Below are 14905 nucleotides of genomic sequence, written 5' to 3' on the forward strand. Positions count from 1 at the left end.
GAGCGAGACTCCATCTCAAAAAAGAAAGAAAAGAAAGGAAAGAAAGGAAGAAAGGAAGAAAGGAAGAAAGAAAGAAAGAAAGAAAGAAAGAAAGAAAGAAAGAAAGAAAGAAAGAAAGAAAGAAAGAAAGAAGGAAGGAGAGAGAGAGAAAGAAAGAAAGAAAGAAAGAAAGAAAGAAAGAAAGAAAGAAAGAAAGAAGGAAGGAGAGAGAGAAAGAAAGAAATAAGAAAGAAAGAAAGAAAGAAAGAAAGAAAGAAAGAAAGAAAGAAAGAAAGAAAGAAAGAAAGAAAGAAAGAAAAGAAAGGTCTTTACAGATGCAATCAAGTTAAGATGAGGTCATATTGGATTAGGGTGGGCCCTAGGCCAACAACTGGCATCCTTATGAGAAGAGGAAGGGAATTTGGGCACACAGACACACACAGAAGGAGGACAGCCTTGTGAAGACACACAGACACATAGGGAGAAGACCATGGGAAGACGGAGGCAGAGATTGGAGTGATGCATCTGCAAGCCGTGCAGAGTTGAGGATTGCTGGCAACCACCAGAAGCTAGGAGAGACAGATTCTCACTCAGTCCCTCTAGAAGGAACCCACCTCAAACCACCTTAGTTTTGGGCTTCTAAGCCTCCAGAACTGTGAAAGAATAAGCGTCTGTTGCTTTAAGCCACCCAGTTTGTGATACTTCATTATGGCAGCTGTAGGAAAAGAATACAGCGGGCAAGTGTAGAAGCAGGAGGCTATTGCAACATCCAGTCAAAAGACTATGAGGACCAGAGGAGGGATGGTAAAGGTGGAAATGGTGAGAAGCTGTCAGATTCCGGACATGTTAGGAAGGTACGGCCAACAGGATTTGCTGATGTATAGGATGTAGGGTGTGATAAATGTTAGCTATTATTATTATCCGCACAAATAGTTTATCCACATGTAATATATGCTTATAGACCAGGTGCAGTGGCTCACATCTGTAATCTCAGCACTTTGGGAGGCTGAGGCGGGTGGATCACCTGAGGTCAGGAGTTTGAGACCAGCCTGGCCAACATGGTAAAACCCTGTCTCTACCAAAAATACAAAAAATTAGCCAGGCGTGGTGGCACACGCTTAAATCCCAGCTTCTTGAGAGGCTGAGGCAGGAGAACCACTTGAACCCGGGAGGCAGAAGTTGCAGTGAGTTGAGATCACGCCACTGCACTCCAGCCTCAGCGACAGAGTGAGACCCCCGTCGCAAAAAAAAAAAAAAAAAAAAAAATATATATATATATATATATATATATATATGCTTATAAATGTTTATGTTTTCATTGCCCCAAATAGCCCAAGTTTGGGTTTGAGGCTACTGAAACTAGGATCATTTTCCAGGGCAATCAAGAGTAGCCTATTTTGCTGCATGATCAAAGAAAAAATCACATTACTTCTCTGGGTCTCAGTCTCCTACGTGGTGAAATGAGAAGGCTGGGCTCCATTGTATGACTGTATAATTCTATTAATACAGTATCAAGTGCTTTGTTGCCTTAGTATTCGTAAATCTTCCAGAGGATAGTAAACGTTTTCTGACTTACATATCTGAAAACCTATCTCCAAGTCTGCAGTAGCTTTGAATAACAAAACTCCCCGTCCTCATCGTTGTTGATCCTCTGCCATATGATACCTGTGGTACAAGGATTGACCCACCATATTTAAAAAGATAATTACGGCAAGACCAAGGCAATCTTTGTGCCTTTTATTCACTAATTTGGGGGTGGTGTGGAGTTGCTTGGTGAGAATCTGAAACTCTACCTGAAATAGAGGCTTGGAATTCTGGGTCTCAAGATTTCTGACTCCATTTTCCAGAACACACCCTGAATTATCACCATCAGTGTGTTTGTATTTACATTTTAGGAAAGTAAGGAACGTATAAGGCAATATAATAATAATAATAGCAAACAGTTATATAGGATTTATTCTGTGTCAAGTACCGTTCTAAGGGTCTTCAAAACATTAACTCACTTGATCCTCACAACACTCATGAGTTAAGTCCAATTAGTATTCCCATTGTATAAATGAGGAAAGTGAGGCATGGAGCAATTAAGAAAGATTCCTTTATTATAAGGGATCTTACCTCAAGCAGAAATAAATGGGATCCTTTTAAAATAATTAAAACAAATGATAGGCCTGGTGCGGTGACTCATGGCTGTAATCCCAGCACTTTGGGAGGCCAAGGCGGGCAGATCACTTGAGATCAGGAGTTCAAGTTCAGCCTGGCCAACATGGAGAAATCCTTTCTCTACTAAAAATACAAAAACGAGCCAGACATGGTGGTGCGGGCCTGTAGTCCTAGCTGCTCTGGAGGCTGGGGCAGGAGAATCACTTGAACCCGGAAGGCAGAGGTTTCAGTGAGCTAAGATCACACCACTGCACTCCAGCCTGGGTGACAGAGCCAGACTGTCTCAAGGAAAAAAAAAACATGCAAGATGCACGGCAATTTGGAGACTCAATGTCAAGGAAAGAAGTTCTGTCAGAATCCCACAAACTAATTCTGAAGGAGTCAGTCAATAATAAAACACACATTGACATTAGGACTCTTCCTACCTCCAACCCTTTTTGACTTTGATTCTCTAAGGAGGAAAAAGGGGATTGAGAACTAGGCCTCAGGGCACCTAAATAAAGCTTTGCCAGCTCCCAAACACCTGTTACATCCAGTTCCCAAGAAGTTTTGAAGCTTTGAAATGTATCCTGGTATTGTTCCTAAGTCACTCCCTTGCTAGGTCCTTGATAAATTAGACTAGCACTTTTAAAAAATTCTTAAATCTCCTTTCACTTGAGATTCCAAAGCCAATATTTCTTTTCACCCTCATGCTTCCTAGAAAATTCTAGCTTTCCTAAGAATCACTCTTGCTACTATTTCAGACACCCCAGACCCATGGTTTCAGGTCCCATGGCCTGAGTCAGGTCCATCGTGGTGACGGAAGAATTAATACTGGCCTACCAGGATAATCAAAATCTGAGAAGATATTTATTCATTTATTTATTTAGAGATGGAGTCTCACTCTGTCGCCTAGGCTGGAGAGCAGTGGTGCGATCTTGGCTCACTGCAACCTCCGCCTCCCAGGTTCAAGTGATTCTCATGCCTCAGCCTCCTGCGTAGCTGGGACTACAGATGTGTGCCACCACACCGGGCTAATTTTTTTTTTTTTTTTTTTTTTTGTATTTTTAGTAGAGATGAGGTTTCACCATGTTGGCCAGGCTGGTCTTGAACCCCTGACCTCAGGTGATCTGCCCACCTTGGCCTCCCAAATTGCTGGGATTACAGGCATAAGCCACCGTGCCCTGCCTATTTATTTATTTTTTGAGATGGAGTCTCACTGTTTCACCCAGGCTGGCGTGCAGTGGCATGATCTCAGCTCACGCCTCCCAGGTTCAAGCGATTCACCTGCCTTAGCCTCCCTAGTAGCTGGGACTACAGGCGTGTGCCACCACGCCAGGCTAATTTTTGTGCTGTTCGTAGAGATGGGTTTCCCCATGTTGGCCAGGCTGGTCTCGAACTCCTGACCTCAAGTAATCCGCCCGCCTCGGCCTCCCGAAGGGCTGGGATTATAGGTGTGAGCCACCGCGCCTGGCCTAAGTCTGAGAAGATCGTTTGTTGATTCAACAAAATACAATGTTTAAAATCTATAACACAGTGAAAAGCATTGACTTGTCACCCAACCAAATCCTGGAAGTTGTGAGCAACCTTTGAAGTAGGAAGAGAGTACTTTGGGGACTAATAAAAGGAAACAATTTTACACTGTCAGTAGTGTGGAACTAGTTGCCCCCAATGGGTTTTAAATTCAAGTAGGGTGCAAGACTGGTTTAGATAAATTCCTGAGCGGCAAATGAGGAAACCATGGGCTCTCTGAGATACAAGTCCAGTCTTCCGTAGGGGCATAGCCACGGCACAATGCTCTCCTGACCTAACGTCCTTAAAACCTTGGTCAGAAGTCAGACCATTGTGCTAATGCGTGAGGGTGTGCGTGGGGATGGAGGGTGGGATGGAACTCCTGCATAGTTAGCAACCCTGCACCAAATCCTGGCGACCTTCCAGGGCAAACCCTCCACTATGTCATGCTAATAACAGCAGGCCTAGGAAATGGCCCTATGCTACGTAGTCTTGACCCCCACACAGTCACAGTGTCCAGGTGGCTTTGTGAGTCACCCAGACCCTCCGTAATAATCCCACTGCGGGTGGGGCTGCCTTGCAGTTTCTGGCCGATTCCCAGCCTGACTCAGCTCTCCTCCCATGAGCTCCTATTTCTTGCCGGGCAGAAGCCGCCGCGGTACCCGCTCCACCCGGCATGCTCAGTCCTCGGGCCAGGCTTTGACTGCTGGACGCCAGCGCGCGGCCCCCTGCGCGCGTCCCGAGTGCCGGTCCCTTTAAATCTGGCAGGTCCGTTGCTAGGCAACCGCGCGGCCCGCTCTGGCGCTGCACTGCGGTGGCTCAGGCCGGAGCCGGCCCGGCAGGGTCGCGGTGGCCAGAGCCGAACGAGGGGCTGCCGCGCGCCGGTGGTGATTGGCTTTGAGGAAGAGAGGTTCGGGCTCTCCAGACCGCAACCACGTTTCCAGGTATGTCTGCGCACGGGAAAGCCGGGGCTCCCCCGGGCTCGCCCCTCTTCTTCCCGGACACAGGGGTCGAAGGGGCAGAGAGCCAGGGGCAGAGGCCCAAGTCCGCGCCCCGACCCCCACTGCAGGTTATTTCTGTCTTTAGAGGCTCAGGCCGGGACTGGAAAGCGTTTGGGAGGGAAAAGACCAGGGCGTGGGAGTGGCAGTGCGGAAAGAGGAGTGGGGTCAGGCCTCTCCCGCCGCCCGCCAGCGACTAGGTCGGGACTGGGGAGGTGGAAAGTGTCACCTGCAATGGGGACCGAAGCAGCGCCCCGACCCTGAGCCACCTTCTCTCCTCTGGAGGCAGCGATGGCAGGAGTTTCAGTTAACAATTTACAGAGAAAACTCCCAAACTATGCATACAAAGATACAGCTTTGTGGCAAGAATGTGACTTCCATACTAATAAAGTCTCAGCCTTCGGAATTAAGGTGACTCGCCGTATCTTTTCTTATAGAAGGAATAACTTCACACTAATAACAAAGAATTGGGGAGTAATAACCATTCACGGGGTCCAGTTTTCAATGGTACTTTTCTTCCCACTCCATAGCTGCAAAGCAATACATAAGACAATTTGTCCCGGGGAGTGGACACTTTGGCCCATATATTAGGACCCTGACAGATGAAAGCAAAAATCAGGATGACTTCCCTTTTCGATGTTTTTGTTTGTTTGTTTGTTTGTTTGTTTGTTTCAAATTAACTGCACTCTGAGGGAGGGAGGCAAGGCCTGGGTTCCAGCCTTTTGCTAATGTGGTTCGTGGCGTGCTGATTAACAACGAGCCAGGCTCCCTCCTTTGCCCAATAGGTGTTAAAAGTGAGGAGGTACTGTGTTGGATAAAATTTCCTCATGATTCTTGTCCCATTTGATATCTGTATGGCTTGGGGAAGGAAGACTTAGTGGCATAATAGTTGGGGAAATGGGTTGACAAAAAGAGAAATTACCTCTTAGTGTCTGGTATCACATTTCAGATAGACCAAGTGACATTCTAAATATATCACTTGTCTTTTTTTTTTTTTTTTTTTTTTTTTTTTTTTTGAGACAGAGACTTGCTCTGTCGCCCAGGCTGGAGTGCAGTGGCGCGATTTCGGCTTACTGCAGCCTTCGCCTACCTGGTTCAAGCGATTCTCCTGCCTCAGCCTCCTAAGTAGCTGGGATTACAGGCACGTGCCACACCGCGCCTGGCTAATTTTTGTATTTTTAGTAGAGACAGGGTTTTGCCTTGTTGGTCAGGCTGGTCACTCCTGACCTTGTGATCCGCCCGCCTCAGCTTCCCAAAGTGCTGGGATTACAGGCGTGAGCCACCGCGCCCGGCCATCACTTGTCATTTTAATCTACATCTCAGATATAAACACAGGTTTGGTCATTCTGGTTAAACATATTTCCTGATTACACGGAGGGAGGTGGAATTTTCATTTTTCCAGTTCAAACTGGAGAAGGAGGGCAAGGATATCCAGTAGATAGAAGATCTTGGACCCCAGGAAGTGTAAGTACAGTCGTGTTAGCTGATATTTTGTTGGAGTGTTTAGAAGCACAGAGCCTTACGCAACATAACTCTTCAGTCTTGTAATTGATCATCTGCATTGTCAGTAAGCTCTCAGGAAGGCCTCATAAAAATACAAAAGAAAAGTGTTCTGCCGGGCGCGGTGGCTCATGCCTGTAATCCCAGCACTTTGGGAGGCTGAGGCGGGCGGATCACGAGGTCAGGAGATCGAGACCATCCTGGCTAACACGGTGAAACCCCGTCTCTACTAAAAATACAAAAATTTAGCTGGGCGTGGTGGCGGGCGCCTGTAGTCCCAGCTACTCGGGAGGCTGAGACAGGAGAATGGCGTGAATCCGGGGGCGGAGCTTGCAGTGAGCCGAGATTGCACCACTGCACTCCAGCCTGGGTGACACAGCGAGACTCCATCTCAAAAAAAAGAAAAAGAAAAGTGTCCTAAAGACTTTTAGCTAAGCCAAATAAACTTCAAGGGAAAAAAAAGTGCTTTCCCTAAAATACCACCCCCAAAAACTTTATAAGCCAGAGGAGAAATTATGTCAAAAAAAATTTTTAAAAGTAATTTAGAATCAAAGCATTGTAGAGATTTCAGGAAGAATATTAAGGATCATTCATTAAACAAATATTTATACAGGGCTACTATGTATCAGGTAACAATGCCAGGCCATCATAGCATATTTGTATAATAAAGGTCTGTGTGAAATGCCACAGAAGCACAAGAACAATCCAGAGTGCAAAGTCATCCTTGCTGGTCTTCAAACGAATACTCATTTCTGAGAAGTTATTGGTGCCTCTGAAATACAGTGGGACATTTGGAAAGCTCTTGGTAAAGCAATTGGTGATTTTAAAATGCTGATATATTAGGGTGTAGAAAAAACTACCACTTTTTTGTTTAGATAAAATCAATTCAGCTTCTGAAATTTGGGGACATCAACAACTAACTTACAGAAGTTAGGGATAATTTTTCACTGAGGATGCAGATTAAATCAATCTGAGATTGGAATTTAGGCTTCCTTATATTTGTTTTAATAGTACCTACTTTTTTTTTCAAACTAACTTTTTCTGAGGTCTGATGACTTCTGGCTGGCCACTTTGGAGTACATATCTCTGGAGAAAGTTTACATTGTTTAACTGGCTGGTTTATGTTCAAAGGGAGGGTAAGGAAAACCTGAAAATGAACAAAACCCATTGTTTACAGTACACTTTAAAAATTGCTTTCATTTCCATTTTCATTCGTTTTTCTTAATCACCTGTGAAACCAATATATTGTCCCTATTTTACACCTGAAGAATCTGAGGCTCGCAGTTCTAAAATGTGGGGGCCAAGATATCTGACTCCTTCAGTCTTTTTTCCACCATAGTCCACACTCAGTTCCTTTCTCAGGAACTTCCTTTTCCTTCTTCCCCACAATTTTGCATGGTAATACATATTGATCCATCTTGACTTCAGACAGTTCATTTGCGTCCTTCTTTTGGTATTTAATAGTTTTCTGCAAGTCAGTGAAAGAAGGTGGAGAATGGGGAATCTCCCCTATGGGGGCAGGTCAGAATCTTCTGAGGAAAGAGGGTAGTGATGGGAGTGTTTTTGTGTCTGGAAACAGTGTAAGCAGGAAAAAGAAAATTTAAAAAAAAGGTTGAGAACCACTGCTCTGAAGTGAGAGTAAATTGGACAGTTGAGAAAGAAGCAAAACTAGTGATTTCCTTTGTAACAGACTTTTTTCCTAGTTTGGTGGAGCAGTTTTTCTAAGGGTCCAGAGAACAGACTATCCAAGAATAAGGGGAGAAAGTTCTTTATGCTAAGAGGAGCCCTTTGTCTTCACCTTACTGCCCCTGGTTAGTGACTAAAAGCCATGCCCCTTCTTGAGCGCTACTAAGCTACTAAGCGACTAAGGGTAATGACAGGTTACTCAACACAGGTTGGAGATAACCTTTTCCAACCATCATTCCCAGTTTACAAAGTTTGAGAGGAAGGACCCTTGCGAGATGGGAAAAAGCCTTTGGCATTCTTCCAGAACTGTTTTCCAGTCCCTACCTACTCTGCCTGGAAGAATAATGGAATTTTGCAGGCAGATCTAAATTTGTGAAGAGAGATGGTCCTGAAAATTTGAAACCTAAATCTTTTTTTTTTTTTTTTTTTTTTTTTTAGGAGACAGAGTGTCGCTCTGTTTCCCAGGCTGGAGTGCAGTGGCATGATCATAGCTCACTTCAGCCTCAACCCCCTGAGCTCAATCAATCCTCCCACCTGAGCAGTTAGGACTACAGGCATATACCATCACACCTATCTAATTTTGTTTTTAATTTTTGTAGACACGAGTCTCACTATGTTGCCCAGTCTGGTTTTGAACTCCAGGCATCAAGTTATCCTTCCGCCTCTGCCTCCCAAAGCACTGGGATTACAGATGTGAGCCACTATGCCCATGTAAATGGGATAAGACAACAGAAAAAAAAAATTTGATTTATGTCATCGAATTTCCCTAAAGCCTGTGATTTAAAATATGAATATTTTAGAAAACAAATAATTACATTTCACATTCACTTTAATATGATTATATTCTCTAGGGCCCCAGCTCAAAAATGAAACTGAGATGGTTTGTAGATTTCTCCTTTCACAGTAAACAGTAGTGTATTATTTTCTGGAGCTATTTGAGAATAAATGTGCATTCCTCTAAGATTTTTATGGAACAGTGCACCTACAGGTCCATTGTAAATGACTGTTCTTTGCTTAGCTCTCGACATTTATGTTACATCATGTTATATATAAATTCATCTTCAATTTATTTTATCAGTGGTTCTCAAATTCTTTAGGTGAATACAAACCACTTGCATGAGACAAGTGATCTCTTACTCCGCAAAAATGTTCCATTACTTTGCCACTGCAAAAAAAAAAAGTCACCCAAGGATAAATGATAATGTTTTCAGTGAGACACTAACTAGAACCATCAGGAGTCCATTATTAATTCATGTCAGACACAAATGAATAGATGTAGTCATATTGTAGACACATACGCCTTAACGGTGCAGTCCTGCAGGCTTCTGGGGGATTGCTATCTTAGAGGACTACTGATGTTGTTTTTGTCCTATGACTTTTTATTGTTTTCCTGTCTGTGTTCTGGATTATTTGCTTCTAAAGAAACCAGTTTTTCATCCCCTCGAGGCCTCCTTCCCCTACCCTTCTGACCTTCAGTATCCATTGTAGTGTTGAGTAGGCACTTACACTAATGTCCACAACTGACCCACTAACAGGCATGCCTACACTTTCAATAATGGCTTATGGTTTGGTTTGCCTTATGCTGGAACAAATTACCTAGTCAAGTTTATTGAGAACAAAATGGCTGCCAGCCCAGGGTAAAGGAGTGTCATTGCCTTAAAGCATATTCCCTGTTCTCGCCAGAGAATTCTAATGCCATACTCGTTCTGCATAAAAAGAGACAGTACAATTTGTGAAGAGAAAATGAGACTGGCAGCTTTTACCCCGAGTCTGGGCTTTGCCACATTCTGTGACTAGATTTGGGAACAAGCCCTTAAAGGATATCTTGCCAATGAAAGAGAGAGAGAAAAAAAAGAAGCAGCTCAGAGACCCCTTGACCCTGCCCTGTGTAAGCCATGGGAGGGAAATTCCAAAAGGCTTTTCAAACCTTTCTTTCTGTTCTTTGAAATGTGACATGCAGTTCTCCTTACCCTCCCCCCTTCACTTTTCCTCTCTTCTTTTGTGGCCTTTTAAAAGATACCTAAGCTCTGAAAATAGTGGGTTGTTTTCTTTCAATGTGGGGAATGAAACCTAGCAGATGAATAAAGAAGAATTTTAGAACAAGCACTGACCTGGGAGACAGGGTCCTCAGTTTTACTACTATGGGCTGTGTGGCCTTGGTCAAGTCACTTAACTTCTCTGGGCCTTAGTCATAAATGGACTCTTCCCATTTCAGTAACTATATAGGCTTCACTGAAAGGCATTTCCTTTCAGACACCAGGAAATTATACAGAGGCTCAGGGAAGAAAGACAGTGAAAATTAAAAAGTGTGTGCATGTGTGTATGTGTTTTGCCAGAGATTTATGGGATGGTTGGATGTAGAAGTTACTTTTTCAAGGAGCAAAATTATTAATGAAAAGAGTTTTTTATTTTAACCTTTATCCATACCCAGACCTCTATCTCAGATGTGTCATTCTTGCTATCTCCAGATATAAAGTGGCCACACTTTACTTGCCCCTGTGCTCACCTCCTTCCTAATCAATCCCACCACTGCCCTTCATCCAGAATTAAGAGAAATAGTAATCTCTCTGCCATTGCTACCTGATTAGAAGCATTTTTATCATCTATAGAATTGTTGGGTAAAAATTTGACTGCTAAAAAATGTGACTGGCAATTAATATCACCCTCTTTTCTCCTCTCTCTGTTCCTTTCCTCTATGATTGCTGTAATAATTCCTACTGATTTGCATTCATATTTCTAGAGAGGAGGGAAACCAAGAAATGATGTTTCCCTTTAAGAACAGATTGATCAATGATGCTTCTGGATGGTGACTCATAGCATAATAAAAGTCAGAAAGGACTGTTTCAAAAGAAAGAAGATGATACTCCAATGGCAAATACGTACTGTAAATTTCAGGTCTGAGTTTATCACTATGGTCTGATTGACCTCAAGAAAGCTTGGCTTCTGGCTTTTGGACCAATGATTTTAGTACCTTCACTGAACTCTCCAAATAGTTCATCTTAAGAATATGTGTACCTTCTCCTTTCCTCAAAGCCAAGTAGTTGCCAGTAGGGATGTACCCTTGGGGATGGTGAGTCCCTTCCATCTTTTGTGTGGCAAAGGGGAGAGATATGTTCAGTGCCTATAGGTATCAAGTTTATTCCTTCATTGCTTATAGTAAGGAAAACCTGTGTTATTTAAAATAAACTACTGTTTGTGAAAAGAAAAGAAAAGATCATACACCAAAAAGTAGTTATCTCAGGGCCACGAGATTATGAAGGAGATTCCTTCTGTTTTATGTGCTTTTCTGTATTCTCCAAAATTGTTACAATAATCAAAGAAAATATTAATTAAGTTATAAATACAACATTTGCCATTTCTCATTACCAGCAGAAAATTACATTTCAGTGCATAGATAAAAGAGATGCAGGCATACTTTGATTTTTCTCCATGGTAATACTACAAATATGTCTTGATAAATTAATATATAAAATGAATAAAGTGACCCTCTCCATCTTTTCCTCACCCTTTAGGGCTAACTTCAGCTACCGGTTGGTGGCTTCAGGTGCCAGTGGCCCTCCACATGCTGCTTTGGTTCTTCTTTCTCCCTTCCCTCAGAAGTAGTCACTTATCAAATATTTCAGTGCTGTGGGAAAGCTGTACATTAAGGATTCCCTTTGGGTAGGGAAGACTCTTTTTGAAACAAAATAATCATCCTCATATTTTTATAAACTTGGAAAGTTGTTTGTGATTTAGTATGCTGAATTTTCACCTAAAAACTACACTCAGAGTCAATATCTTGAGAAAAACACATTTGGTGGCATTAATATTTTCAATTGTTGACGTTAGGTTCTCCTCAAGAAATTGCTGTCAAAACAGATAGAATTCTGTACACTTGGCAGTCTTGCCTAAAAGCAAAGCCCAAGACTGGAATAGCAGGAATTTATAGGTCAAGACAGAAGGGCATTTGGCAGAGTTAGTCATAAGGAAGTCTGCATGGTATACTTTACCAAAAGCTCACATCTCATTAAGCCCTGATGTTTTAGTCACTTTAAAGAATGAATAAACAATAGTCCAATCCACAAGAACTAGAAAGGCATCAGACACATTGAAAGCACAGGTGTTACCGACATTAACCTATTAATTTCAAATCACTTTTTTTATTTTAAAGCAGTCTGTTTTTATGTGTACAGCTGTTTTCTTATAGAATCACTTTCTGTGTGTACAGTAAGTAGCTAAATGTGTCAGTTTACCAGTTCTATTTCATAGGATCAGAGACTTTTAAAGCTGGAAGCATCTGTAGAACTTAGCTCGTTCAGCCCTTTCCATTTATAAATGAGGGAACTGAGGCCCAAGTCATTCAGTGAGTTAGAGAGAGAGCCAGCACTCAAATATTTAGATTCTTCACCCATGAGCCAGCATTCTTATTTCTCTCTACTATGCTAGCTACTAGTGTAAATAATGTGCCTGCCTTGGTTTTAAATTGTGTTTTTCAGATATTGGAAGAGGGGCCTGGAGAAATGGATGCTAGAAGAAAACACTGGAAGAAGTATATGTTTACTCCTTTTTTTAGTGCACAGGATGTTCTAGAAGAGACTTCTCAGCCTGAATCTTCTTCTGAACAAACGACTACAGATAGCAGCAAGAGAATGGAAGAAATTTATAATTTGTCCAGTAGAAAGTTTCAAGAAGAAAGTAAATTTAGGAGGAAAAAATATATTTTCCAACTAAATGAAATAGAACAAGAATCAAATTTAAGAGAGAACAAGATAAACATTTCACAGAACGAGACAGACACAAATTCTGCATCCTATGAATCATCTAATGTGGATGTTACAACCGAAGAAAGCTTTAACAGCACGGAAGATAGCTCTACCTGCAGTACAGATAACTTACCAGCTCTACTAAGACAAGACATAAGAAAGAAACTTATGGAAAGAATGTCTCCAAAACTTTGCCTGAATATTTTGAATGAAGAACTGGAAGAACTTAATATGAAATGCAGAAAAATAGAAGAGGAATTTGAAAACGCTGAAAAAGAACTTTTGTACTACAGAAAAGAAATATTCACAAAACCTCTAAATTTTCAAGAAACAGAGACGGATGCTTCAAAAAGCGACTATGAAGTTCAAGCTTTAAGAAATGACCTGTCTGAAAAAGCAACAAATGTAAAAAACTTAAGTGAACAACTCCAGCAAGCCAAAGAAGTCATCCACAAATTGAACCTAGAGAACAGAGATTTAAAAGAAGCTGTTAGGAACTTAAAACATCAAACCAAGTTTGGAAATGTGCTCCTAAAAGAAGAAATGAAATCATATTATGAATTAGAAATGGCAAAGATCCGCGGAGAGCTCAGTGCCGTCAAGAATGAACTGAGAACTGAGAAGACCCTACAAGCAAGAAATAACAGAGCCTTGGAGTTGCTTAGAAAATACTATGCTTCTTCAATGGCAACATCATCAAGTATCTTTGACCACTTTACTGGGGATTTTTTTTGAAACTTAAAAATATCCTTCCATTACACAAGTCATTGAGCCAAATCAGTGTTTATTGTATTTGCTTTGTGTATTACTTAAAATATATGTAATAGGATGTTATTTTCATTTTCAGTAAATCACAGTATCTATAAAACATATACATGTTTCCAAGCTTCTGCTTTCTCTTTCTGATGAAGTTATTCCAGGAGTACAAATGGAAACGAAGCTTTGGAAATCTCATATATTCACTCAAAAACACATACTGATTCACCAAATCATTTATGAATACAAATCAACAGCCGTTTTGTGATCTTGTAAGCAAATATGTCCTTGCAACGTGAATATTTTTCCATCTGTGTTCATTGATGTTAACAATAAAAATCTTGTTTATGTGTATAAGCCTAACATATGCCTGTGGGTCTTGTAACTGCCTGTTCAAACTCAGTGGGATACCAAAAATGTATCTGCTTACTTTGGGGGTCTAACTTTAATTCGGTACATATAAACATCTCTGAAAAAAATGTAATTTTTTTTCTTCCCCCTGCTGTTTTTCCCCAGGCTTTCTCCTTTGACCTGGCCACGGTTCCCATAGACTAGAAGACAACTTAGAGACATTGCTGTGACCTTTGCTAGAGCCCTGCTCTTGTCAGCAGTGGCTTTTGTGTTTTCTTATGTTGACCAGTAAGGGGCGTTGTTTACACAGTTCTCTCAAAACTCGACCAGGGGAAAATTTCGAAGCTTCCTCTCCGGCTTACATCACAAGTTGGTGGGGACTGTGGTGAAGTTGGATGTCATCTGGATAAACTTTCAGTGAGCTGGCTTGATTTTTACAGTAATCCAGCCCTGTAAGGGCCCCAGGTGATGACAATTTATTTTACACTTATACGTGGTGAAAATGTACTGCCTCAATCTTTTGGTGGAAGTGATGGGCCAGTTGATCCTTTACCATTTGTTTGTATCAGTTATCAAGATATCCTGTAATAGGAGCTCTATTTGCATGGTGTTTTAAAGCCTAATGAACCAAATGTAACTGCAGACTATGAGGATGAGATACAATTGTAAGGGTTTAGGTATCTTCCCTGTTGGGAAAGATTTGGCTTCTAGTACTTGCTCTGCCAGTAACTAGTTAGTTAACTTTCTTCCCCTAAATGTCCTTATCTATGAAACAAGGCAGCAGATGTATCATCAAGATTCTGTTCAGTTCTAATGTTCTGTGATTTCACCTCAATGATTTTATTTGCAAGTGTAACTCTACCTGTAAGGAAGTAAAACTCCTATGGCATTGGATGCATTCAATTCTTTTTTGTTTTGTTTTGTTTTGTTTTTTTGAGATGGAGTCTTGCTCTGTCACCCAGGCTAGAGTGCAGTGGGGCAATCTCGGCTCACTGTAACCTCCGCCTCCCGGGTTCAAGCAATTCTCCTGCCTTAGCCTCCTGAGTAGCTGGGATTACAGGCACCTGCCACTACACCTGGCTAATTAATTTTTTTTTTTTTTTTTGTCAGTAGACAGGGTTTCACTATCTTGGCCAGGCTGGTCTCGAACTCCTGACCTCATGATCCACCCACCTCGGCCTCCCAAAGTACTGGGATTACAGGCGTGAGCCACAGCGCCCAGCCTGGATGCATTCAATTCTA

The 14905-nt window shown here is 41.9% G+C and overlaps 1 protein-coding gene across 1 annotated transcript; it reads left to right on the forward strand.

Moving 5' to 3' along the window:
- The first annotated feature begins 4283 nt into the window (after nt 1-4283).
- Nucleotides 4284-13428, forward strand: CCDC160 (coiled-coil domain containing 160). Its single transcript, NM_001194097.2, is given in 2 exon segments — nt 4284-4574; nt 12290-13428. A coding segment is annotated over 1 exon segment (978 nt). The 5' UTR covers nt 4284-4574; nt 12290-12313; the 3' UTR covers nt 13292-13428.
- The last annotated feature ends 1477 nt before the right edge of the window (nt 13429-14905 follow it).

The sequence above is a fragment of the Macaca mulatta genome, chromosome X (genome assembly GCF_049350105.2).
Source record: "Macaca mulatta isolate MMU2019108-1 chromosome X, T2T-MMU8v2.0, whole genome shotgun sequence".
In the NCBI taxonomy this organism is placed as follows: domain Eukaryota; kingdom Metazoa; phylum Chordata; class Mammalia; order Primates; family Cercopithecidae; genus Macaca; species Macaca mulatta.